General features: G+C 39.4%; 1 protein-coding gene across 1 annotated transcript in view; it reads right to left on the bottom strand.

Moving 5' to 3' along the window:
- Positions 1-1,474: 1,474 nt before the first annotated feature.
- ST8SIA6 (ST8 alpha-N-acetyl-neuraminide alpha-2,8-sialyltransferase 6) overlaps positions 1,475-27,620 on the bottom strand; it is a gene marked incomplete at its 5' end in the record, with an annotated part of 45,614 nt that continues 19,468 nt past the window's right edge. Inside the window, 5 exons of the mRNA XM_008629971.2 lie at positions 1,475-8,793; positions 13,058-13,530; positions 16,392-16,484; positions 17,635-17,747; positions 20,015-20,159. Coding sequence (XP_008628193.1) covers positions 13,062-13,530; positions 16,392-16,484; positions 17,635-17,747; positions 20,015-20,159 — 820 coding nt within the window. The remainder of the gene's footprint in view (positions 8,794-13,057; positions 13,531-16,391; positions 16,485-17,634; positions 17,748-20,014; positions 20,160-27,620) is intronic.

The following is a 27,620-nucleotide window of genomic DNA, read 5'->3' as shown; positions in this document are numbered from 1 at the left end:
CTTGATGGTAGGTGCCCTACCCCTAGGAGCATGGTCTGTGCTTGGTGTGATCCAGAGGTACAACAACTAACGTGACAGGCATAACCTCAGTGCACAACCACTTCCCTCCCACTCTCCTCTTGTCCAGCTCACTTTTCCCAGATTGCTTCCCGTCTAAACCAGGTATTAACAAAAAGGCAATGCTTTGTCTAGGGTTGCCCTCAGTTGTTCTGTGCTTGGAACAAGCAGTCCTAATCACTTGGCAGTGCTCTCTTTCAACATTGGCTGTTCATAAATATTTGAGATGGTTAAGCTCAATCTAAAACACTTTCCTCAGCAGAAATCACACTTCTGATTTAGAACTTGCTTTGATTATGAGGACACATTTGCATCTGCATCACTCATATATGCAATTCCAGCTATCAGCACAGCAAACAAAAGAAACCCTTTGGTTCTGATCATCAGTGAAAGACTCATGCACTGTGGGAAGGAGGTAGGCCACAAAGATCCAGATCTTAATCTTCGGGCAGAAGCCACTTGATGGTCCATGAGCCCAAATAAAAGCTTTCTGCTCTAAACCTCTGTTCTGTCTGCAATAAAATTTGGCAGTTGCAGTTCAGTCCCTAGAGGGCCCTAAAGGATAACAGTCCTCCTCACCAAACAGCTGCATGTACATATTTGAGCCAATTCATCGAGGCAGTCAGCTTCTATTTGGAGAAGTCACAGTAAGCAGTACAGTTGTTCTACAGCTGCCTTCTGCCCAAAAGTAAAAAGTAAACACTTGGAAGGAAAATTCTCTCTCTGAACTTTATCTGTTTGAAATTAATTCACTACAAGCATCTTTGTATGTGGCCAAAACCTATATTAAGAAAAAATCCCAACACAAGTGACTAAAATATACATAGATATCTACTAGATACACATCTATCAGACATGTAGGTACTTTCCATAAAAAAGTATTTTATACAAAGTCAGTATTTTGTATAAAAGATTTTTTGCATCTATAGTTTAAACATTTTCCATTAATCATTGTTTTTGAAGCATTTTGTTATTCTTAGAGATAGTTTTCAAATTTAAGAGCTATTTTCAGAGGAAGATGGTAACAATTGTGTTTTCTTGTTTGGTTCCTTTCCTTGTTTGACATTTCTTCAATAAATAATTTTTGAAAAGTATTTCAAGTCATTAGAAGTAGCAAAAGAAGATGGTTAATTGTGTTGCCATTCAAGAACACAAAAGACTGAAACCACTTGAAGGTACCATTTAAGCAAGAGATGTTTACACATGCACCAGTGCCCCAACCCCCTATACCTGCTTTTAAGCAAAGCTTGCTTTCTTCCTTGCACAATCTTAAGGAACTGTCCGCATTTCTACTGTCAGTTGCCGATACTGTTCCAGAGGATTCAGACTAATGCATTTCCTATGCTGCTGGCCTCAGGAGACATATTTTTGATTGTTTAGTCTCAGAAATTCACAAAAGAAAAAAAACCCACCACAATTATGCCTAATAAGTCTTTATTTCCAAACATAAATTGCAAAAATATTCTATTACAGAACAGGTAACAAGTACAGAATTCTAAGTACGCCTTGTAACAGTGAAACCATTGCCTCCTTCACAAAAAAATCAGCAGGCACTTAAAACATGAAAACAAAGTACAAATTAAATCAGCTGTAACAGATGACTCAACAATACAACTTCATCTTGTTTTTCTGTAATAAAAGCACACACACGGCTGAGGGGCTCCTGCCTCCTCCTAAACCCTGCGCAGAGACATTTCTATATTATGCTGCACACATTCTACTCAGACAATACCAAGTTCACATCTGAAAACATAAATAAATTCAGCACTGAGAGAATTTGAGGAACCTTTTTGGAACAGCAGTAGCAGAGCCTACACTAGTAGCTTCGCAGAGAGCTTGGTGCATGTGGAGGAGCACAATTATACCAGCTCCATGGGGGAATAAGCTCTGCTTTGACAATTGCATTGGAAAGAATGGAGCTCAAATGAATGCAAACAATACATATTTTAAGAGACAACGAAACCTCTGGGCAAAAGCTATCATGGTAACTTCAAGAAATTACATTTTGACACATGGATGAGTCTCTGAAAAGAAAAGCCACACATTTGCCATCCCTGAGGAGCAGCCCTGTGTAGGACCTCTCCATTCACCTGTTTTGTCACTTGCAGATCTTGAACTAAATCACAAGTGGAGGTTGCCTCTTAGGCCTATCTTAGAAAGGTAAATCTAAGATGCAAGTGTCCACATGAGTAACAAAAAAACTCCTCCAGAAATCAGTCAAATACCCTTAAAATTATTTTGGCTTGTATGACTGGTTTTTTAGGTGACATTATGTAACTTTCCACACACTTTACTCCGGTGGCATTAAAAAAGAATAATGTTTAAAATAATTTTAATTAGGTACTCAAACAAAAGAATATCAAGAATATTAACATAAAGAATACATATAAAGCTACTATATAAATAGTGCATATAAAAATGCAGAAATGTTAGCTGCTACACTTCAGTGTCACAAGAATGGGTTTGTATTGTAAACACTGACAATAAATACACCAAGGAGGAGGTGTTTTTAGGGACATCTCACAGCCAAGCCAAGAGCTGAGAAGCCTAGCATGTTGTTGACCTACAGACTTGCTGTAAAGAATCTCCTCTTGTCAGGGATGAAAGTGAATCGTGAGGAATTTAAACTCAGCAATATTGACAGTAGACTATCCTGTCACAACTATTTGCATGATTCATTCTGATGGGCTCTTGCCTTGAAACCATGATAGGATCATTAAATACTTCCATCATGCATTGTAAGTTTTCTCCCTCACTGGAGAAAAGAGGGATTAAAAAAAGACAAGACACAGAAGTACCAGGTGCGGCAACAAACACTGATGTATTGCTGAAGGTACATCAGGATTTAGCAAATGTTCTTTTGAATGTTCTTTTGATGGCAATATGAAGATGCCACTCCTTGTGTTTCACAGCCAGACTGTTTTCATCGTAAAACAGTATCTGCCAGCACCTGCCACCCAAGGGCAGTTATTGCTCTTGCTCAGAGTGATGTGAGCTCTATCCACATCACAGTACTGCACTTACTCCTTGGTCGATGGCAAACTCAAGCTGATGTTCTCCCATCATGTTAAGCTCTCGCTGTACTACTGGAATTTGCTCGACACTGAGAGCACACTGATGGGCTGCTACCCCTGTAGCTGTAACCCAGTAACCCCGGGTCATTCCTCTGGTGCGCCGCGTTCTCAGAATAGGAAGGTATTCTGAAATGTGCCCTTATGAAAGGAGACCACGAAATAACAGCAATAGTCCCTTTGTTTAGTGGCATGCTGCGGAGCGTTTCTGCTCTACTTGATCATAATGATAATTTTGAGCCAATTAAATACTTTATGAAAATCTGGAACAAAGCTTAATAAATATAAATCTGCCCACTTGTTGTATGCTGTAGGTGAAAAGCCTTAAGGATTTCCCCTGAGAGATTAGCAGCATTTGAAATTTGTCTGTCCAGAAACTCAGAGAATGACGATCCTGTCTAAAATGACAGAATTAAAGAGAGTTGGGCCTTCTAAAGTAACTACATGCCCCCTTGGCACTGTTGTTGGCTAGCAGACCTGGAGATTAAAGAGATCTGCTGCTGAAGTACCACAAGATAAAGGATTACCTAGCTTTGAATATTTTAAACTAAGATATGTTTAACTAAAAGGCTCATATGTAAGAAGTCTACTGATTCAAAGTACGCAACAAGTGGCTATCAGCTGTTTGAGATAGGGCTGTTTCAGAATAAAGCACTCCACAGAATATTCCTTGAGCTTGATCTCACAGACTTACAGATCACATACAGGTGGATGTGTGTTTTGTGGACCTGAGTGTCCCTGGAGGAGATACTGCATGGATATTCAGGACCTCCCTCCACAAATTTGTCACAGGAGAGCAACTGACAGAACAAAAAAAGATCTCTAGGTCAAATAGATCTAAACCTCGATTGCCTTGTTAGGCTGCAGCTACACCACGGAGTCTGTGCAGGCTCAAGCTGTACATGATCAATTAACCCAGATCAATTAACTGATCCATGTACTTGCACTGAATAAAATCAACTAATACCTAACAATAGGAATATTTTGCCAGTAATTTAGAGAGCCACAGAAGGTTCAAAGTCACCTAGATAATTTAGTTTCTTTTTCTGAGTCACACAAGACAGAGAATTTCATCTTTTGTCAAGCATGCTGGTATGTCAGTCATCTCACTACTGTACAAAGGAAAGAGAATCAAAATGAGAGCAACTGGTCTCAAACCGCCCAGGCCTTGTTCACCTCTGTTCTCTGCAGATGCTGTCTTAGATGCTGGGATTAGAAGAGACTGAAAGCAGAGGCATGCTGAATAACAAGCAAGTTTATGCAAGTTTACCATCAGTGAACTAAGAATTTTTCTGCTTATCATTTCTTAATCTGCCGGTGGTCAACAGCTTGTTAAAATGACTGTAATGGGAAAGAGAGAAGGGTGAGCAATAATCAGCAGTGTAGGCACCAAGAGTCCATAGTGTAGGTGCCTTAAGCACCTTCTGGCACCACAGGGTGAGATGGGCTCCGGCCCACCAGAAGAGCTGCTGTGCTGCCAATCCCCCCTGCAGGGGCCCATCTCTCCCTTCTGACCAGGCAGACCCTCAGAGATGTTACCTCTGGACTTGGTCAAGCTTTCAGGGGACTCTGGGTCTGTCCAACAGCTGCTGGATAACAAATGGTGCCTGTTGTGTCCCTACAATCTCACCTGCATGGTCTTACCGGCTCCTTTGCTTTCCAACTTTAGCACCTCCAGTTAGGCAACGTGAATATCACACCAAGCAGCCTTCCCTGAGGTGTAAACCCGGTCTCTTAGAGCATGTTTTACTAAGCTGCAAGCATAGCAGTGTTTGATTCACAGTCACACAAACTCCCTAACAGACACTAAACAGGACTGCACAGCACTCCACAGGGTAAAGACAAATAACCAACTCAAGGCAGCACTGGATCCTGAAAGAGGATGCAACATTAGAGATTCAGAGGAGAAAAAGGAATAAAAGCAGCCAGGCGGGCTTTAATCAAAGGATGGTGTGATGCAGTCGTGCAAGGACACTGTCAGCTTCTGCAAAGGTAGAGTGGAAATATTAGCACATTGCCAGTGTTTCTATCTTTAGAAAGCTATTTAATCTCAATATTCATTCCACAGCATGTGACAGCACTGGAGGCTCACAATCCCTAAAAATGAATATTCCTCATGTGAAATAGAGGAAACTGAAAGGTCCTTCCTAACCTTTGGTCAAGAATCCTTAATCCAAACTGATGTTGTCTCAGTCTTACAAAAGTGTCATAAACATACCCAGCCAGGTACAAAATCCATTTATTATTATTAACCTGGCACAGATGTAAAATAAATGAGAAATAATTTATTCAGCTGTCCAAGAAAACATCATTTCCCACAGTGAATGTACTTCAGAAAGTCTTGGTCATTCTAACTATACCCTGTGATGCAGAAATGCCACTATTAACTTGCCCAGCCTGTGCCTGAATTAGCACGACCCGGCCAGCACACAGCACCAGTAGTTATAATAAAGCTGAGTAAAATGTCTGCCCTCCTGTAGAGTGAAGGGGATGCAACTAACATCTCATAATAACTTCATGTCTGGAGCAAGGCCTGAGGTTCTTAATCTAAAGCCTAATAGAGTGTATTTTTATTCTATGGAGAGTTAAGAGCATTTGTAGGAAAGGGTAGGAAAGATCAACAATTCCTTCACGCATTTCTTATCAGCCCCATCTTCCACACAAATCACTGAGAGCCTTGAGAGCAGGGAAGATCAGGTCTTCAGGTCACTGGCAAGTTTAAACTTCATGGAAACAGTGCTAAAAAGTCAGTGGCTGTCCATACTACAGAAATTTCTATTTGCTCTCATTTGTGAGTGCTACACCACACTCCTTCAGTTAATACCTCTTTTCATCAAGGCTAGAATAGGTTTCCTCTTTTTGGCTAAACCTCTCCTCAAATGTATTCTGATGACCTTTCCAGTTACTAATACATGTGTGTTTCAAATAGTGTAGCTGCACAGAAATAGTTCAGATGCACAGTAACTTCAGCTCTTCATGGCGTGTCATGGTACACTGTTTACATTTATTCACTGAAACAATGAAATCTGGTACGAACAAGTGCTTTTGAAAAAAGTTGCTTCTTTGCTAAAAATAAATTTCATCTTCTCCTCTCCCCATCTTCTACTTCACACAACCAGGTTTTGCCCCTTTACTCACGCTGAGTAGTTAATTGAATTTAGTCTGAGCAATGAATGATCTTGCATTATCTCTATGTACACATGGAACATTTGCAGTTGTTCTGGATACAATGCAAGAACCTCTAAAAGATGTATGAATTTTCCCCAAGGCAAACCATGTAACTGCTACACAGCCAGGATCACCTCACTGCTCTACACTAGACTGGAATAAGTTACAGTCCTTATGTGAACAGAGGTGTGCCTTTGCCTCTCTGGAAGAAATGCAGCAAGGTTCTCCTCAACCTCAGCTGTTTGCATCACCCAAAGGACAACTACATCACTTTGCACAGCTTCTACTAAAAACACTCCATGTGAGTGATTTATAGCAGAGGAGATGCTCTTTTTGGGAGCAAATTTGTCTTTGATCTGTAACTAGGATGTTGCAGTAGGCAATCATCGATAACACTTGTAACATGGATGCAGGTTCTTGCAGCAGCCAGTTTTCCACACATGAGCAGCAGATGCCTGTGGCCAGAAAATGGCAAAAATCTCACTGCTGGGCAAGAAAAAATGTGGATTCTGGTGCTGGAACTGGAACAGATCAGAGTAAATCAAACCCTTGTGCTCCCCTCTTTCAGTCACCACCTGGTAATGCAGATGGACTCAGCTCAATTCTGCTGTCTTTGTTTCTGTTAAAGGCTCTACTGACACTCAGAGGTCCATATGTGTATTAGTGGCATCAGTTATTGCCCCAAATCACTATGTAATTTTTAAAACCCCTTATTTTCAAAAATGGACTTTACTGCTGATATTTGCATCCAGAATTTATGGACACTTCTGTTTGGGTAGGAGTAGTACTGGATTCTGATATCATTATCCTGGAAATAGATCCAGATGCTGAATGTGTTTCAATCAACAGACCTGTAACCCCAATGATTGATTCTAATACTTCCAGGAGTGTTTATGTGATTATAAAACTGCTGCAAGGTAAGCTTTCAAATATTACAATGCAGTAATGCTCTTATGAGGTATACATTTAAAAGGCTTTTTTGAACCTTATTTCATAAGGTGCAATTCATTTGAGTGGGAATTTTTTTTGCAGATGTAATCCTCGAAGAGTGGAATACTGAATGCTCTTTAAATCAGTTGATTTGGGGTTTAATGCTGCAGTAGCAAAAGGAGTTTTAGTAAATGAAATATCTGATAGTATCTGACTGTAAAAGAAGGACACTCTATCTTTGAACTGACCATTCAAAGGACTCTCAAAAAAAAGTCAGCGAAACTCTTAACAGAATCTGATTATTAAAATTTTTAAATTTTGTTTGCTTGCTCGGTTGGGGTTTTTTTTCTGCAGTAGAACATATAAGCATATAAACAGTAAAAGCTAGGGTACAACTGCTTGTCATGGTGTGACATAGCTCTTGTAAATGATAAGGTGATTCTTTCCACTGGGCTGATATTTCACTTTCTCTTGTTGGAGGATGTTGCTCCACATGTATTCTCGGACTGCATGGAAAACTTAAAGAACTGCACAGGTTATAAATTAAGTGAAGGTAGTCACTTTTCTCATACGTCCTGGTGTTGAAGAGCTGGGGGTTGATGGTAAGAGGAACATTCTTCTAATAATGCCTAGTGCAGTTTCATTATCATAGTCACATATGGATACAAGCTATAATACATGAAAAGAAACTGAATTATAGGCTTGGTACCCATCATCTTTCTAATGGAAATTCTGTCTCATGTATCAGCCAAGACAGAGCTGGAATGGCAAGAATGTGTGCAAAGTCATGCCCTACCAGGACTCTGGGGACTGTAGTGTGGAACCAGGTTCACTGTCCTCATTTGGAGCTAAACTGGACTCTAGACAGGAAAACAAGCAAGTAAAGTGGTTTATAAATAATTATACAGCTCTGGTCCTTCATACACTTGTTCTCAGAATTAACATTACTCATATGAGTGATACCATTAAATCCACAGCATCATCTATTGCACAAAAAATGAAAGCCCATAAACCACTTAACTACCTCTAACCTCAGGGATTTTCTCATCTGTGCACCCTGGGACAAACGAAGAATGACATGGTTCTGAATTAATTACTCCTCTGCAGCTCTTCTCATCACTTTTCTCATGTAGACAAATGCCAGTATTTGCAGGATGAAGTTTTTAACTGAAAATGTTCACTCATGCAGCCACCATACAGAAACTATTGCCTATATTATGTGACATCAACAAAACCAGAGATCTTATGTCAAAATATTTTAGTGATCCTCTAAGAAGCAAAATATGATGAATGTCACATATTGCCACCATCCTGAGATTGTGCTTTTCTACCATTAAACCAAGAGTAAGGAGTTTCAGAATTTTTCAAATAATTGTTACTTCATTATTTTAAAAAATGATCACTCAAAATTTGTAAATGTAGCAGTCACTGTGTGAAAAATCCACTTTGTTTTCTCCCCAAGTGTAAAATATTTCTCTATTGTAATAATGCAGTTTAATGCTCACAAAATCACATCAGATCAAATCCAACACCGAACTGCTGAGTTTGTCTCCTTAGGATCATCACTCTGGAATTAAAACAATAAAATATGTTAATGGTATTTCTTATATAGTAGAAAATCCACTTTTTATATTTGAAAGAAGCCAATTGTTTAGTCTTCTGTGTATGCATTGCACCTTCTGCATCTGCTTTTCATCTGTATTTCAGACTGTGAGTCTGTGATATCATACAGAATCACAGGCTCTCAGAATCCTCCTGGTTAAGCTGGAATGCTCGTGCCTGGTGTAACTCAAGCATCTGCTCTTTCTAAAGGAGGACTCCTTCATTTGAATACCCCCAGAACCGCTCACATTTACCCCACCTGCTCCACACTCTTCAGGCTTCTTAAGCTAACCGAGGTCTAGCCAGTATCTTCATGGGGACACATCCACTGCCAATCTGAATATGGATATGTTCTAAATTATATTATCTACCCATATTTTGAAATAGCTAGAGATTGCAATTATTCTGTTTCTTCAACAGGATAGTTCTGCTGTGGAAAACCAAACCAGAATTCTTCTAGATATGTAAATACTTCTTCATTTGAATTGAAATCTAACATAAATTCTAATTTGATTTAATCTATACTTTTCTATTCTGGTAGGTTTTAACTAAATCAGAAGCAATTTATCTCCACTTGTTTAATTACTGACATTATTCTTAACACGTAAATTTCGTTCACTGAATGCATGAGCGAAGTCTGTGCTTAAAAGCTGTACTGCAGGGATTCTAAGGCAGAAAACCTTTCTTTCAGTATCTAATAATTTCACATCGGATAATATTTGCCCAAGTCAAGGATAGTCTGAAATTTGGCTGTCTGACAGGAATCCAGAGGCATCCTTATTTTAAAATGTGGTATAATTTTTCTCAAGGTAATTAAAAGTGAACTGTGGGGTAGCTCCTATTTCTCTAGCTACACCAGGACACCACAAGCATAAAAGAATTTCAACAGAATTTAAGCTCATGTTGGCATTCTACTGTTATAAATAGGTTATGTGTAACAGTATTTATCACTTACTTGGTTGCAGCAAATTTCAAGATTAAAAAAAACATCACATGAGGACAGAGTTTGGAACAAAATTATTCTTTTTCATGTCAGTTCCTGAGCAAGTAAGCAGGCATCCCCCTGCTTTACAGGATGCTGCTCTGGCAGCTCCACCTTGAGTGGAGGGAGTCATTGCTGCTCTCCATCAGAAATAGATTGCATGTAATCGTTTGGCTGGAGTTAAAAAACCCATACCTACTTTTTACTTTCCAGGTAAGATACACTTACACAGTGGAAGGTTCAGCAATTCTTACTTCCTAATCACCCGCACACCTCTGCTCAAGCCCTCCTCCCTCAGTCCTTCTGCTCAGACAAATTGAACACTATTGACTTCCCCAGGCTCAGAGTCTCAGTTTCATTCTTCCTTTCCGTGTTTTTTTTTTGTGATGACTGACTCCTCTGAGCAGCTGCTTAATGTTGCTGTTCTGTATGTCAAAGAAACACATACTCATCTTCCCTGCTGTCTTTTCCTAGCAAAGAGAAAACCGGATGGATTCTCGGACAGACAAAATTTGCATTTTAGCCAGGCTTCTGGGCAATCAAATTTATGCCAGTCTGATTAATTTATCATCTGACAATTTTTCTAATCAGATTTTCAGGGGTTTTTTTCTATTTTTAAATATGAATCAGGTCATTTCCGCTCCTTGAACCTGTGTTTACTTGAAGCTAATGACATGTCCTTCAGGCTTATCAGGTTAAACCAATGAACAAACAAGACTTCCTCCAGCTGCAGGGCCATATAGCAAAAATTATTTGGTAATCTAATACAAAATAATAAAGATAATTATTTTAATTATATTTCAAGATTTTGCTGTTGCTGCATTTTCCATTTGACCCCCTGTGATAGGTGGACACCTACTTTAGTGACAGCCTGTACATGTCTGTTGAACATAATCATAAAGGTACAGGAGAGGATATTAAGGCAGAATTTCCCACACTGTGGGACTCTATAGGTCTCTCACATCTGACAATTCTCTCTATCCAATAAGGAAAATTCACCTTTCCAATGTCAAGGATGGTGTTTAGGAGCAATATTGCCAAAAATTATTTATTAGGATGCAGTTATACTCTCCCTATAAGTGTTCGCAGCAGAGAAGCTTCCTTCACTTATTTACAGCAGCACACTTCTGCATCCCAGTAAAGTGTGTGGGAGGTTCTGCCTGAGCCTTCTGTGGGCACCCACTGGTGTAAGGAACCTTCAGCTACCCACTAAGAGGGAAGAACACAGAGCATGGAGAAGAACATAAAATGGAAATTGAAAAGAGAAAGGAGATTGTTCAATTTTTAGAAAAGGTCATCTTCAGTGAAAAACACTCATTACAGAATTTCAATTATCTCTAATAGTTGATAATACTAGCAGAATGGTAGCTCATACTGAAAGCATTTAATTTCTTTGGTTTTCTCCTTGTAAATATAAGTGTAAATTAGGGCAGCACAACTTATTGTTCTTGTGTTTTTTTTTCTTTACAGCTTATTTGGCAAATTTGGCCACAAGTGATTTTCAGTCTGTCAAGCATGGACAGCATTTAATTAACACATACAGATACTTAAACATTTTTGTGGCTTCTATCTGCTTCTCTCTAGAGTAAAGATTTCTAAAGAGCTGCCTTTAATTTTCTTAGCTGGTGTAGTTACTACAATTAAAATTACACAGTCTGTCTCCAATGATTTATATTATAGGAATAACAAATACGATGAAAACTGCTGGATATCAACAGCTTAGCCACTAAGAAAAAATACATTATGTATTTCTTAACCTTTCCAATATTCTGCAATCTTTTACAACCAAAAAAAGCATACCTTAGCCACATGAAACTGCATATATATACAATTCAATGCCTCCTAGGTAATCTCCTGCCATGGACTAGGAGAATGGATTCACTAGGTGGATTCTAGGTTCTTTCTTACAGGTTTTATATTATTCTAATAATCAGAAAGCCACTTATTTTTCTATTTCTTGAAAAACTCCTTGAAACTGAATAAAATTGTGCCTTCCCGGTACTAGCAATCTGTTATTTTAAAACTTAGCATTCTCTGATGATAAACTAAGTGTGAATGTATCTCTGACAACACATTTTCTAAACACCAACAAAGGATATTCTCAAATACATTTCAGAACCTAGCCAGAAGAAAAGCACCCTGAGCTTTTAAGCTTAAGATTTCTGGCTGGAACAAGATGATGCTATTTTATTTTATTTAACTTGAGTAATACTGTCATGAGATTACATCCGTCCAATTAAAGCATATTGTATACAATGGCAGTTCTACTGTACACTTCACTTACTATTATATTAACTTGAACCCCCTGGAAAAATAGAGTTCTGTGAAGGAGACTTTGACAACAGTATTGTGAGTTCAGGAATTTCTGAGTTAGCTTAAAAGATGAAAAAGTACACACGCAAATTGGTCTTATTTTGTCAAAAGGGAAAATCAAGATGCAAAACATGCAGACAAATCTTTTCAGAGTCATCTCTAGTGTGTACACAGTAAATTGGCTCAAGGTCAGAGGCCAGACTGTGCTGTATGTCTCTGAGGCAATACACAGAAGGTAGAGTTCCAAGGGGTTGGGACAGAAAGACCAGAGGAAAGGGAACGATACTTCATCCTATATTTGTAACTCCCAGATTCTGAGCTGCCTCAAGGTAAAATGCTCAGCAAGATCTGCTGTAGTGTATGGCAGCTCCCTCACTGCCGTCCACAAACTGCTCCGCAGCCCCGGGCCGTGAGCGCACACTGCTCTGATCTGTACCTAACAAGAGGGAACGAGGCCATAGATGCATGCTTCCCCTTCCTGGAACAATCCTCATCCTTACTCTGCTCTCTGTATATATCTGGAAAGGCTGTGCCAGGATTAGGCGTCTCCTTTTGGAGATCACAATGTGTGAATGCCTTTAATAAAGCAATTCTCAAAGGAGGCTGGCTCCTGGGAACTGATAGCAAGCCAAACATAGGTTGGCAGAGACATGTATCCGAGATAAGGAGACACAGCTGACTATGATTTATGTGGGTAATCTGTACTCAGCTATGCTCCCTCTCTAATATTCACAATTAGAAAATATTTCTCAACTCTGTGATACATATTTATTCAGAAAGATACAATCTTTCACTTATTTAGGAATACAATTTTCACTGAGTGCAAGGTAGAAACATCTCTCTAAGGAAGAAAAGACTCATACTTTGTAAATCAAGTTTTCCCTTGGCACATTAGTGAAATAAAGACATTTTATGTGGTAAGAATGGGACCTACCTTTTTAGTCTGATTCACATTTACCAAACTGCAACTTCAAAATGCCTTTGCCATGAAGCTGAAGGATCTGGTTGTATTCTTTGGGCATTGCATGGAAACCTGGTTTAGGCAGCTGGTTGTCATAATAGTGGTGGCTGATTGGCATCTTCTCTGTGGATTTTGAGAAAGGCCAGAAGCCATAGAGCTTCACATTCTCACACAGCTCAAGAGCAGCACTAGTGATCATAAAACCAGATGACAACCGGTAGGCTTTCACACCCTTAGTTCTCCAGAACTGGGCAAGACTTTTCAGATAAGTGGGGTGAAAAAATATTGCCCTTTGCGTTGCTTTGAACTCTTTCAGAGTGTGGTATACTTTAAAAGAAGTGGCCGTGTTGCTTCTGAAGGAAAATGCTGGCAGTAAAAGAAAAGCATCTCCATAGACCGCAATGTTTTCCAGAAATTGTGTCTTCTTTTCATTGAGCTTGTTGTATCTGCAAAGCACAACATTTTAGGAATGGAATGTAGTATTGACACAAACATCCAAAACAGCCCAACTGCATTTGCAAAGATGTGTTATGAACTCTGCTGCACCAGTTCAGACCGTCTACACTGCAAATTCTTATCACCCTATTATAAGTTGTCATATGTGCAGCTATGAAAATCTGACTATTGTCTAACAAGAACACACTAAATAGGATTGAACTGGCAACACAGGAGATACTGAAGGACCTATTTACAGAATTGATCAATTCAAGAAATTAAGAAGAATGCAAAGAAATATTGTGTTCATACTTCCTCTGTTTAAAAATACATGCACTACAATATGTACGGTATGTGTTTGTGGAATGTGTTTCTTACATCAATAGGTATACAAGAATCTCTCTTCAAAATCTCTGTCTGCCCTGTGTGGAAATCCAAGGATGCATGAGCAGTCTTAGAGTGTTAAAGATTAGTGTGTGCTCAAGTTTTGCAGGAAAACTTTTAGCTGCATTTGATATACTTTTAAATACCTAAAAATATAGGCATCCCTGTTTATGTCCTTCAACTACAAAAGCAACACATGGAGATCTATAAAGACTTAGAGCTCTAACTTCACAAATGATGAGAATTTATTCTCAGATGCTTTCAGTCCCCAAAAAAGGGCAAAGAGACTTAGTTCTCGCCCCTGGAGAATTCTGTGCTCCCAAATGTACTAGTGAAACTCCCAAGTTATCCGAGACGTGATACAAGCAAGGGGGTCACTCAACTCACGTCCTCTACAGATCTGACTTTCTGAATCACCTAAACATATGGAGCTTCCACCCCCTTCGGGACTCAAAGCACAGAGTCCTCTTTCCCAGGTAGTTGTCTATTTGAGCAGTGTATTTTCACCTTTCAAAGGCTACCAGAGTCCACTTTTCACAAATGGCTCCAGCAGAAGCTGGAAAAATTGGTTTCATTTCTCTTCACAGCTTGAGTGGGTTCAAACCCTCTTTTCATGCAGCACTTCAAGTTGGAGGACAGCAGGCACTGCCACTTCTATTCAAACCACTCACACAAGAGTTACCTCTTGCACAACTAAATTAGTGCAAGGAGTGATACACCTCTTCTCAACCTGAAGGGGTTGAAACTTACAGCTTCTGCTTCCCAGAAAAGTGCCATTACCACCAGACTCTCAAACAAAATGAATGAGAGAGACTCAGGTCCTCCTGTTGACCCTGAACCTCTGCGCATGCAAGAGCCGTGCAGCCAAAATAAGCAAGAAATGCCTGAGCCTGTGTCTAGGAAAAGCGGCTGAAGGGTGAATTTCTGGCCTCCAGGAATTGTCTCTGCTTTTACTCAGTGTAAAGTGTTGAGCCTCCAGGACAGAAATCAAATCTCTCTTCTTCCTTAGCTAGAAACCTGGACAACTCAACTTTGTCTCAATCTCCTTTGCAGCTCTGCCACTGTAAGGAGAAGTGTAGCCCAGTTCCATTAGGACACCTACATTGTACACCCTGACAGACACAGTTCAAAAGCTGATTAACCTTAACAATAACATCAGACTAAGCCAGTATGCAAACACAGAGTTTGAAATTACAGGGAATAATGTCCCAATAGGTCTTCTGAGAGAGGAAACGAACTTAGTTCTTTCAAATGGTACCAAGTTGCTTCCTGCTTCTTCTTCAAAAGCATTTACAGATTTCTCTGAATATTTAAATAAATACTTTTTAAAAATCATAAAATCCTCTTATAATCTCAGTTAATCCTCCCACAGGTTTATCTCCTATTTCCTTCAGTGTAACTCCTTTTAACCCTAGTGTGACTTGATTTGGCTAAAAAATGAGTGCAGCTGTGGCAGAACACTTTGATTAAGCTCAGAAAAATTGTGGATCAGGGCAGTAGTCACCAAGGATGCTGAGTCATTGGACACTTTCCCTTCCTCATATTCTTGTGCAGCCCCACTAGCATCAACAAGCTAAATCTATTTTTGGAGAAGCAATAATTCCTCTCCATTAAAGTCAAAAGGGTTGGGTAAGCATTAACGTAGTCAGTACTCACTGCAAAAAATGAAGTTCTATCCCTGAATCAATGAAAAATGCCTGTTAGTAATTTCTATGTACTCACTGTACTTTTTCCTTCTTCCTTTCAAGGAGAAAAAAAAAAAGCTTTGCCTGATGTTGTCTTTTTGACAATACAGTTATGACAGACAATAAGATACAGTAAGATTAGCAAGCAGTAAATAACATGGCACAGCAGTCCTTTTCATAGATAAGCTGCAGTTCCAGCCTGCTGAAGATGTCAGATTAGTCAGGCTGGCCTTATTAGATTTTCTTTTCATCAAGAAGGCGAAAAAAAAACCACCTCTGCTGAGAAAAAAGTGTGTGAGCAAGCAGCTTTCATAGGGATTGAAAAAATGGATTACAGAAACTGGGCCTCTCAGGAAACAGCCCTCATCAGAACAGCCTCTAAGCTCATTACCTAAGAACATGTGCTCACAGACCTGCTGATAGAGTTGGACACGCATTTCCAGGCTTTCCTGATTTATGATTACAATTCCTTTCTAAATGCTTGGGGTCATGAGGGTCATGGGCGGAAAAAGAAGAGGCTTGGGCTTACAATCACCAATTTTACTCAGCCATAAATTGCTAACTAGTATCAGCCAAGGCTCTTGCTAACCTAGGTATTGCTGATTCCTTTATGCTACAAAAAAGGCCAGGTTTAGAAGATTTCCATTTAGGCTAGTACATATTTTACATGGAAACGAAGTCTTAATGAGGTATTTACATGCACTGCTCTCTATGCTGGTATCCCAATGGATTTCCATGAAAATCTAAATCATATCAAATAATTATACACCATCGCACAGAAACAGATTTGCAGCAGTACTCACTTCTGGGCTATGATACTCGGATTAACAGTCACAAGGTTTGTTTTATTGCCAACATCTTTGCTAATGTTTCCTGCGGTTGGAGGGAGGTTACACCTGAAATTGAGAAACATTTGCTTAAACAGATGTGCGCCAGAAATGCTTTAGAGTTATTCTTTGCAAATTCCTCTCTTGTACAATGGCACTTCCACATCAGCTCCCAGGGATGTCTAAGCACTTTACAAATATTAACTAAGGCTTACAGCACTTCTAGTAAAAATATTTAATCTACTGTACAGATGGTTAAAATAGGGCAGAGAGAGCTCATTTTCATAAATTGTATCACAAACCAGGAGCACAGTCAAAATCCCAGGAGGAGCCAGTCTATGAAAGCCCTATGCTAGCTGCTAGGAAGTATTGCCCCTCTTGCCTAAACAATACTTTTCTGCTGAAAGTCTTCTACTACATCTTCTAACAACAGCATAACTTGTCCTATCATAGAAACAGTGATTTCTTTAATATGTAAAGACGGCATTTTTTTAAATTCAGTCACTTAGTTTATCATCTTAGTACACAGATTTCCCATTTTTATTAAAACAGTTGTCTAACTGGAGGTTTTTTTAGATTTTCAAAAGTCTAAATATTAGGCAAAAAGTAAGAAAAGGAAACAAAATTTAGCATGTTGTGTGATTGGACATCACTGAGAGAAGAACCTTCCCTCTGTTGCTGTTTCTTTGCATGAACTACAAACACTGAGTCACATACTGACAGAGTGGGCCAAATTACACTAGGAGTGCACGTGGTTTTCTCCCAGTCTATAGAGGGAGATTAAAAAAGCTACTTAAATAGATGCTTAATTTTTTAAATGAGTAACAGAAGATGAAACAAATATCGGGGCAATTAAGTAACTACATGAGTGAGCCAAACTACAGCTAAATAAACACTTTGTTAAACCAGAGATTTACATGTGACATTAAATTCCTAAAGGTTGTTAAATGACCAGAAATGTCAGGTTCTCAGATAATCACATTTCACATGACTGCAAGGTGTCTTTGCAATCACTGATCATACATGTATCCATCCAGCCTGATCTTTAATTAGAAAGCAACATTCTGAAAACTACAAAGCAGAAGTATCCTTAAAGAGGCAGAAATAAAGAATTGTCAAGATCCTTCCTCATTGCTACAAACTGGCATTGGCACACTTCCAACCCTGCCAAGTTTTTAAAAATGTTGGACACACTTCAGGAAGACGAAGCAGCTCTTACCTGAACACAAAGTCAGAACTATCGATTTCAGCTCCACAGCTGGAATTTTTCAGAATGCCTCCATTTCCAACCACAGCACAGTTCTTGAAGGGATAGACTGAAAGAGGAGAGGACTGCAACAAATAAAAAGATGCAGCCAATTCTTTATAAATGTTTCGATTGTTTCTTTGTGTTTATTTGCTCTTGCAGGTTTAATCTGGTAAATCCCAGTAAAAGCATTCATCATTTAGCAGACAGGATTGCCAAACCTGGACAGCCAAGAGCCAAAACCAGGCATCAACAGATAGAGAACTGCTACCTCTGCTATCAGAACTTTGAGAGGATAACACTGGGTTGTTAAAACTGAGTAACTTTCGAATAGACTTAACACTAAAACTATCTAGTAGTGAATTGAAACCTTGACAAGCTAAGGAACTAATTTATACTGAGGATAGTTTAAATTTATCCATTTTCCTTTGCACTGGGGGTTGTCATACAGTCATTTACTTTCTCAGCTAATAGAAGGTAACTTTGCAAATTCTCCTCACTTGTGTCATCACACAATTACATTTGAAGCAGAACAATGAATTCAGGGGAACCTGAAGATGCTGTAAAGGATAATGATATGCCCTGGCTTAATTCTTTGGGAATGGGAGGCCTCACTGAAGAGCTTACTGTTTCTGGCTGTTCACCCTTTCTGCTCCTCTTCCTGTTACAGCTTGCTGTCTTGCAGTGGGGAACCCGAGTGGGAGCTAAGTGCATCAAGCAACTGAGCTTGAGAACCAGCACAGTTCACAACCTAGCCAATCAATGTAAATTGTTGGCTATTTAGGCTGACGTTACCATAGCTGGCTGTTATCCCAGCCTCAGAAACTTTTCATGTATCTTGCTCAACCTCTTCTGCTGTGGGAGCACTGACATTCAACGGAGGCCAACAGCTGGGATACATGACTGCAGAAATTAAATCCAATTGTAAAAGTGAGTCAAAATTTGCTTATGGAAAGCATTAGTCTTCCTTCTCCTCTCATCAGCTTGCCCAAAGAAAAGCACGCGACACTGTTATGAACAAGGCAAAAAGTGTGGCAAAAGTGGGAAATATCATATTGCCTGGCGATATATTACAAAACAACATGTTCAAATATTTTCTTCCATTTTGAAAGGACAGTAGGAGAACACAAAGGCCAGACAATGCTGGCTAGCTTAGCATGTATATGTGCACATAAAACATACTACTTTTTTCTTCCCTCAGTTTAAATTTGGAACCACTAATATTGTCTACTGTGATTAAGCTAGTTAAGACTGATTCACAGCAGCACCAGGAAAAACTAGACTCATGGTAGCTGGGATCTCACAAATCAAGAATGTCAGAGATGGGTAAGAGGTCTCTCATGTGTTCTTAGCTTCAAGAAACCAAATACAACCTCTTTGTCTCGTCTCAAGATCTTGTTTGTCTATTGCAATCCTGAGCTACAAAGTCTGATTCCTTTCCTCAACCAGTGTGTCTGGCTGCAAACACCCTGCCCCAGTGGGTAACAAAGCTGGTGAAAAGGCTGGATAGAATGTCCTATGAAGAGTGGCCGAGGACTTTGGACTTGTATAGTTTGGAGAAAAAGAGGGGTGACCTCATTGCTCTCGACAGCTTCCTGAGGAAGGGAAGTGAAAAGAAAGGTGCTGATCTTGTCTCCGTTATATCCAGTGATAGGACACATCACAATCGTTCCAAGCTGCACCGGGGCAGGTTTAGACATGACATTAGGAAGCATTTCTTTACCAAGAGGATGGTCAATTGCTGAAACAAGCTTCCTAGAGAGGTGGTTGATGTCCCCAGCTGTCAGTGTCTGAGGCATTTGGACCATGTCCTTAATAACTTGCTTTAACTTGGTCAGCCCTGAATTGGTCAGGCAGTTGGACTATGCAATCATTGTGGGTCCCTTCCAACAGAAATTACTCTGTTCTATTCTATTCTGTTCTGTGCCGTTTTGTATCAGATTTACCACCAAAATAGCTTTCATAACTTACATACCCCAGCCTGCACTGGAAATGGCATGGGCATATGAGGAATATGAAATGTTCTTCCAGATTGAAATGCCTTTAACAATGGGAATGATAAAAGCAAGGCAAACATTCTCAGAGTATTTGCTCCTGAATTCAGCTGGCTGCCAAGCCAGGCACTGCTTTTTTCTGTAGCAACTCTACCTGCAATCTATGATCTGCGATACCCTGTAGATGCCTCTACCACTGCAGAGGAAGGCTTAAAAGAAAAACCACCTTGCAAGGTGAATAAAGAAGTGCATGCAGGGGCTGACGGTCTCTTCCAGAGGAATCAAAGCATCTCAATTACTAACCCAAAATATATATAGGATGCTGTGATTACAGTAACAAGTAAAGATACAGTTCTTACCACAGGCAGCATCTTAAAAATGTCCTCTGTAATGAGGATAGTCTTTTTACTGTCCACTTCGTAACTCATGTTACTTCCCAGTGGGCTGTTGTTTTGAGAAGCAATAAAATTGTGAACTGCATCACAGCAGGAAGCTAATTCTGACCTGCAAAAATCCCAAACAAACAAAACCAGATCAAAGACAGGCAAATAAGTAGGAAAGCAGTGCTAGAGAACCAGACCAATGAACACCAGTTTGAATTAACTAGCAACAAAAGGCTATATTAACCTTCTCTGACGTCATTTCCTTTGACTTGCTTTGCATTTTCAGAGCAAATGTTCAGAAATTAATCAGACTACGAACTTAGAAATGTTTTTATCTCTTGGTCTCCTTTTCCTACTGAAAAGAAGTTGTAATTGATCTCCTCAATATTATTAATTGCTAAGATTAATACAGAAACAGTGAGAGACTACAGTCCCCAAAGAATTAAAAATGTGATTTTCATCAACATAGAACAAGTGATGGTAAGAAATAGAAAGCTGGAGAAGAAAAAAAAAGGAAATAAAAGAAATGGTGATAGAAGGTACTGGCAATGGTACTTAGTGAACAGCTAGATGGTTGCAAGCCAATTAATTAATAATTAATTTCTACAACTGTTCATCACAATTTTCCTGTGCACAGCATCAGAGGTGTTAAATAAATTACATCACAACTTCCACCTAAAGAAGACAGATACCTCTGTGGTAGAAACAGCCTAGCTGCTCCCCAAAACACCTGGCAGAAGTCCTTAAATAAATAAAAATGCAAGGGATTCACTTAAACCTTTTGTGGGAGTGAAGACTATCACTCATCTTACAATTCCTGTTACCTCCAAACATATAAAAATATTATGTGTGCAAACATTCTACATTATTAACAGTGAAATGAAATGAAAATCCCCATCAGGCCTTTGAAATCAGACCCAAAACACTATAATTCATTTTGCTTTAGGCAACAACATCCTCTCTGCTGCCATGGGATCTGATTTTCAGGCTGTAAGGCTGAAATATTCATAGCCAGACATTATGTATCAATTTCTAGGACACAGCTTTCTCATTAGGTGAGCTACTAAGAGAATTACTAACAATTTAGAGAAGGAAATGCATTTATAACAGAATTGCCAAGAATTTTGAAAATACCACACTGAAGGTTAATTGAGAAGAAAAAAAAATTTACAGTTAGAGCCAAAGGAATAGAAGTTATTTCATACTGTTTCATGTGCAAAGTAAAACAAATTGTTGAAACTAGTTAAATATTAGAGGCCAAATTCTGCTTGAAATTGAGCTGACTTTAATGGGGTAAGACACAGATAAGAGAAGTTGCTTCATTTCACTTTCTCAACAATGAAGACAGAGAAAATACAATAATAAAAATAACAAAAATACCAATTATTATTATAAATATTATAAAATATTATAAATAATAATAATGTTTCTGATGGAACCATAGCATAGTCTAGCACACGGAAGAACCTAAAGATTATGTTTCCCACTTTTATGTTATGAACAGGTCTGGGATAACTCTCAATCTCACTTCCCTTGAAAAAATGGTCAAAATAAAAGGGGAAAAAAAAGCTTGGGAAGGTTGGTTTGAGTCATACATAAAATACCAAAGGAAGGAAAGAAAAGAGCACCATTTCAGTTGTCAGATGACTTACTGGTATATATTAACCCATTTTGAATACTGAGTTCTAAAACTCCTCCATGACAAAGTTTCCAGATGTATGAGGAACACTGGGAATGACTGAGCACTGGGATGGCACAGATGTGAAATAACCACTCTAGGAGAGTAACCAGGAAATGTCACTCCTGAGAGAGGAGCCAGTAGGGTTCAGATTTCCATAACCTGCATTCCACTCCACTCCCTAAACATGATGATTCCCACTGTCCTGCTCCAAGCCTTAAGGGGCAGGGAAGATCGGTGGTCAATGAAAACCACTAGGTCCAAGGGTGGGGATGGAACTGAGACTGTGCTCTGTGGTTAGGAGGTACCCACATGGTGAAAACAATTGCTCTGTGCATATATAGTATCCTATTTTAAATATATGGCAAAATAAAACGGGAGCAATGAGGCAGTAGAATCAAACGATGATGTCTGGGAACACTGGATATTGTTGAATCAGTTGGTTTTGACTGGAGCACACTTGCTTTTTTTTCTTGTACACTTTTTGCTATAACCAGCTCTTTCCAATCTTAATAAATGCTGTAACAATAAGAGGATTCAGATATCACTGTCAGGTCCTAAAGGCACCACCAAGCCTCACTACTCCTGTCCAGCACCCTGCGGCTTCCCTTACCCTGTCTAGGGTCCAGGATCCTATTTCAACCTTCTAGAGCCATCAGTCCCCATCCCAGCAACACCACAGCATGGCCAGTCTCCAATTGTGTCCATCCTGTGCCCATGCCTGGGCTAGGGCTGCCCCATTCCTGGCTACAGGTGGGATGAGCCCAGCTACCAGTTTCTGCTCTGCTGGCCAGGTTACTGTGTTTGGACCCTGTCCCTCAGGAAGCAGCTGTCCTTCACTGCTCCCTGGTGCTTACATGGAAATGAGGAATCATATAACCCTTAATTTTGATTTCCTTGCTTATTTTCTTGAAGCTAAATGATACAAGCCTAAATATTATCTGTGTCAACCACTGGACATTCAGAGGAGAAGGAATAATGACAGAATATTCCTGCCAGCTTTAGTAAAACAGCTCTTTTGTGTGCAACGGCTACCAGACCCTGAAAAGGCAAACTGCTAACAGATCCCATTCATTAATAGAGATGACAGGTTCTTGCTTTTTATTACTCATTCCACAAGAACAAGTGCTTCAATAAAAGCAGAAACAGCATGGAAGAAAAATAAATACCAGAATTAATAAGAAAGTAATAGTTAAAATTAATATTATGGATCCACTGAGGAAGTAAAACAGAGCTAAACTAGTCCAGAAACACAGTAAGAACAAGATAATACATACTGAGTAATGACAAATATTCTTAGAGCATTCATGCCAAAAATTTCATGGCAACAATAGAAACCTTTTACTTAGATCAAATCATGACACAGAATCCCACTGTGCCCAAGCACCCCTGTACAGAGCTCCAGTGGGAATGCATGTAACCTGCAGACAGCAATACCCATGGCAGTGTATTCAGCAATCTGCTCACACAGGATTTTGTACACTGTGACACGTGGTAATCTACAACTGACAGCGAACGATGAGGAAGGGGTAGAGACTGGGCAGTTCAAGCAATCTTTTACTGCAATTTCATCACAATATTAATGTCATTCATATGCGGTCTGTCAGGAGGTGACGACTCACTAAAGAGCATTTACTTCACAAGATTAACACATGAAATCTACAAGCCACTCCTTTTAACAAGTGCTACATGTGAGGAGTTGCAAAGCCAAGACAACATTTTAACTTGTGTATCGTGCCACCTGGGTGGATGGAAACTTAAAACAAGAGTCAAAATCTTAACAGCACCAAACAGTGGTAACTTAAAGCCAAACTCTGGTTTTGTTTTTTTATTTTAAGAATGGAAATTGATTCACGTTGTCTGTTCCGACTGGGAGAAAATCCTGAGGTACAGAAGCAGCTCTTGGAAGACGCTGCTATACAGGCTGAGCATCCACCTCATACCTGTCAGAAGATGAGTGTATCTTACAGTAAGAAGGTTTAAGTTCCAGCTTTTATCAGAGACAGGGGGGTTGCCCTAGAACAAAAGGTGTTTATGATCCAGTCACAGCATCACAAGTCCAGATGGAAGGTGATGCTTGAGTCAAAGTACCCAAGTTTTGTAGGGCAATAGTTTTGGAAAGTATCTCCTCTGTAGAAGAGGTTATTACTGACAGTTTCTTATTTGGAGAAGCCTTTTCCTCACTTTCTCCTGCAGGGATGTGGAAGCTGAGTGATATCTAAGAGCTATTTTTAAATCCTGAGGCACAACTCCAAACACATATTTCTTATGCCAAGATAAGCAGAAAGGGAGTTGATTGCATTATCTAGAAAAGTCACTTGTAATAACTGAGGAACAAACTCAAAATCTGGAAAAAGACAACACCATTTTGACTGGTAATACATATCTCATAGGACTGAGTAAGTACAGTCATGATTATCTTAGTCAATAACCTAAGTGGAGCCATGTGCTGCATTTGTCTGGGAAGCTTTGATCATATTAGACAATACAGAGTCATACAATGTTTTTTGTTACTCAGCATATACTTTCACTGAATTCTTTCCTTTGTGGCTGAAGGATGCAGGACCCAAGTTATATTCAGCTGGTACAGAATTTTGAGCCTACATGGCATCCAAATAACTTCTTAAGGTTCATGGCCACTGAGACCTTACGAAAATCCCAGTTCCTTGAAGCCAGTTACCAAAATCGTTTTGGCTTGTGAAACAAGCCAAATAATGTTATTTTCCAACTGCTATGCAGTTTTTCCATGATGAATTGTTGGCAGAAACAGAGGGCTGTTGCCTTGATTACATGTTCCCAAAGTTTTCTGCATTACAAACACCTGACATGGATAGTCCACTGCTACAGTAGGGATTACTGTAACACACATATATCAAACCAGGAGTCCCATGGAAAGGAAATATATATATGGACCGGTTCTTGATAGATGTTTCAGAGATGTTTATTTCTCCAGCCACATGGCCGGGGCTCTGCCGAGGAACTGCTCAATCATGGGACCCGAGAGTCCTTCTGCCCGCGCAGGGGAACACAAACCAACCAATGGGGAACGAGGCTGACCAGGGCCAGGGAAACCCCGTGTCTCCTGCCAGGGCCCCTCTCCCAGGACCACATGGCAGGGGGAGGAGACCCCAACAGTCCACTCTATTTAGTGGAATATGCAGGCTCTAAATATGCTGATATAGTTTCTTTGCAGCTCCTGCAGTTGCTCTGGAGCCAAGATAGCTGCAAAATTAGCTACCTTGGTTCTGTGCTAGTATGAATATATGCATTTTAGCTGATTCAGGCCTTGTGTACAGGCTGCAAGTGTCTGCTGACAAGTCACAGCGTGCACACATCCTGAAGATGCTGCCAACTTCTCAACATCTCCAAAAACTCAACGCAGACCAACTATAAAGGCTAAAACAATCAACAACTAGTCACTTAGCAGACTCTCTCTGCTGGTTCAAAAGCCAGCACTGCCCTTACTCTGAGTGAAATGGGAAGAATCTATAATGAGGGTGAAATCTATCTTTATGTAAAAAGCTTTTGCAGAGTTTAAAAACTTCCCATTCTTCCAAACCTTTTACATTAACAATGCTTAGCTAAAGCGATTTTGGTTTATATGTTTTAAAGTATTTTACTCAGATACATGTCTGGTGTGAAAAGGCACTTGCTTCTGCACCCAGACTTTACACAGCATTACTTTGGGACACAGGAAAGAAAGTATGCCACTGGAATTGGTATACTCCAGCCTACAGCTGGACCACTGGGCCAACACAGTTAACTGTGATCCTCAGGGCGGTGCAGTGGCCCCAGTGAGCCTACAGTCTGACAAAACTGTGTGAAATTAATAGTATTTCTTTTGTGTAGACTACACTTCAGTATGACACCAGTGCCTGTGGATCTGTGGCCTGAGGGCATTTGTCACTGCTGAGAACAGAGTGAAATATCTCACTGTCATCACACATTGGACTAAACTGGCGTGGGAGGAAGAGAAGAATGGCGGGAGATAGACACTGCAGAAGTATCACAATATTCAAAACATTGTTCAAAATAATAAATGTTCAACTGTCTTTTCAGGCCATGGTGGGAAGGGTGAGGCAAATAATTTCAATTTGCTCTAAAGAAAGCTTAAGTTCAGTATTAGGAAACACTGAAACAGGTTGCCTAGGCAAGGTGCAAAATTTCAACAACTGGAGTATTTTAACAGCGATCAGGACAAACCTTTTTCAATAATGGTGTAAATCTATTTGATTCTAAGTCACCATTTACAAACATCTATAAAGTGAATGCTTGTTTGCAAAACCAGTATCCTATCGGTCCTGTTATAAAGCACCTGCACATTATTGACACCAGCAATGCTTACAGAGAGAGATGTATCTCCTTGTGGATCTTCAGTCACCCAACACACAAAAACACCACACAAAAGAGAACCACATGCAAATTGAAACTAGCAAATATTTAAAGCTGTAACTCCCATAAGCTAAGTGGATTTCACAGCACTTCACATTTTATAATCTAATTTGAACAAAGGGCAAAGCATTCAAGTGACAAAAGTCCATGGATTGCTACAAACCACAAAAAGCTTTGTGCTTGCTTAACAGTTTGTTTTAATAGGTTATCTAGCTTGGATAGTTGTACTCATTAGGTCATGTGAGTTATTGTACTGTACATGTGAAGACATCAAAGAGTTTGAGGTTTCATACTGCAGAGATTGTTGTAACAGTAGAAGAACACACAAAAAATTCCAGTATGTAACAGCAAAATTTCAAGGGCACAACTACAAACACCAAGACTACTTTTTATCTATGTCCACTGCTGTAATATTTTATAATGAGCAAGCAATTATCTTATCGTACTGCACTGGGGGCTCTAGACAATGATACAGGTTTCTCCAGGCTCTTGTCAATCCAAGTCAGTGTGTCAATCATAGTGCAATGAGGCATATTATGACACATTCCAAACTTTTAGAAAAGAGTGGTTAAATCTGATATTTGAAACAGAACACGTTGAAGGGGAATACTACACTGACAGCCCTTGAATTGTCTGTAAATGAAGTAACATCATAAATGTCTAAGACAAAGAAAGCCAAAAGGGTTGAATCTGAAATCAAGGCTGAATATGTAAGAAGTGTAATAAAATTTTCATACTAAAGACTATTTAAAGAGTCTGCCATGAAGACATAATTAGCTCAGACTGATCCAAAATTAGGTTCTCTTTATAGGAATCCTTCAGCCTTTAGAAAAGTATATAATAGTCTGTAGACCAATTAAAAGATTCAAGCATTTCTTCAAACTGTCACTATCTCTCCACCCTGCTTTTTCTCTCCTGAAATAAAATATGTCTTTGGATATATACTCATTATTTTACATATGATCTATTAAATCTGTGCAGCAATTATACTCTTAAACCACTCTGCAGTCCCAGAATTCTGTGTATTTTCTTGTAAACTCGAAGATTTCAGAGATTACAGCAGAAATATTGATCTGTTTAGTGTTAGAAAAGCTATTGATTATGTGGTGGTGTGAGCTTATATAAGCATAAATTGACCTTGCAGTGTGTTTTATTTGTGTTTCAGCTGGGGTTCATTGCAGTACACAGATGTGATAAGCAATACTGTTACATGGGTTAGAGTGTAGCCTGCAACAAAACTAATCTCTTCAAGAAGTGGGATTCTATAATCTCCAGGAATGTTTAACACACACTTTTGAGAAGAGATATAAAGTGGGAAAAGGGTAATAGAGGTCAAGTAGAGTAAAAAGGCAGAGGGAAAATAACAGGACTAGGAAAATGGTTGATCTTTTAACTCTTCAAGAGTCTATGTTCTTTTTTTAAAGTAGTAATGTTCCTTTAAAAAAGAAGAAAATTTAAAATATTTTGGTCGGGGGGAACATCATGCCAGCTAAACTGCAGTGTAACAGCAGG

Source organism: Corvus brachyrhynchos, unplaced genomic scaffold (genome assembly GCF_000691975.1).
Source record: "Corvus brachyrhynchos isolate BGI_N302 unplaced genomic scaffold, ASM69197v1 scaffold142, whole genome shotgun sequence".
Taxonomy (NCBI): Eukaryota; Metazoa; Chordata; class Aves; order Passeriformes; family Corvidae; genus Corvus; species Corvus brachyrhynchos.
This window is presented reverse-complemented; position numbering and strand designations above follow the sequence as displayed.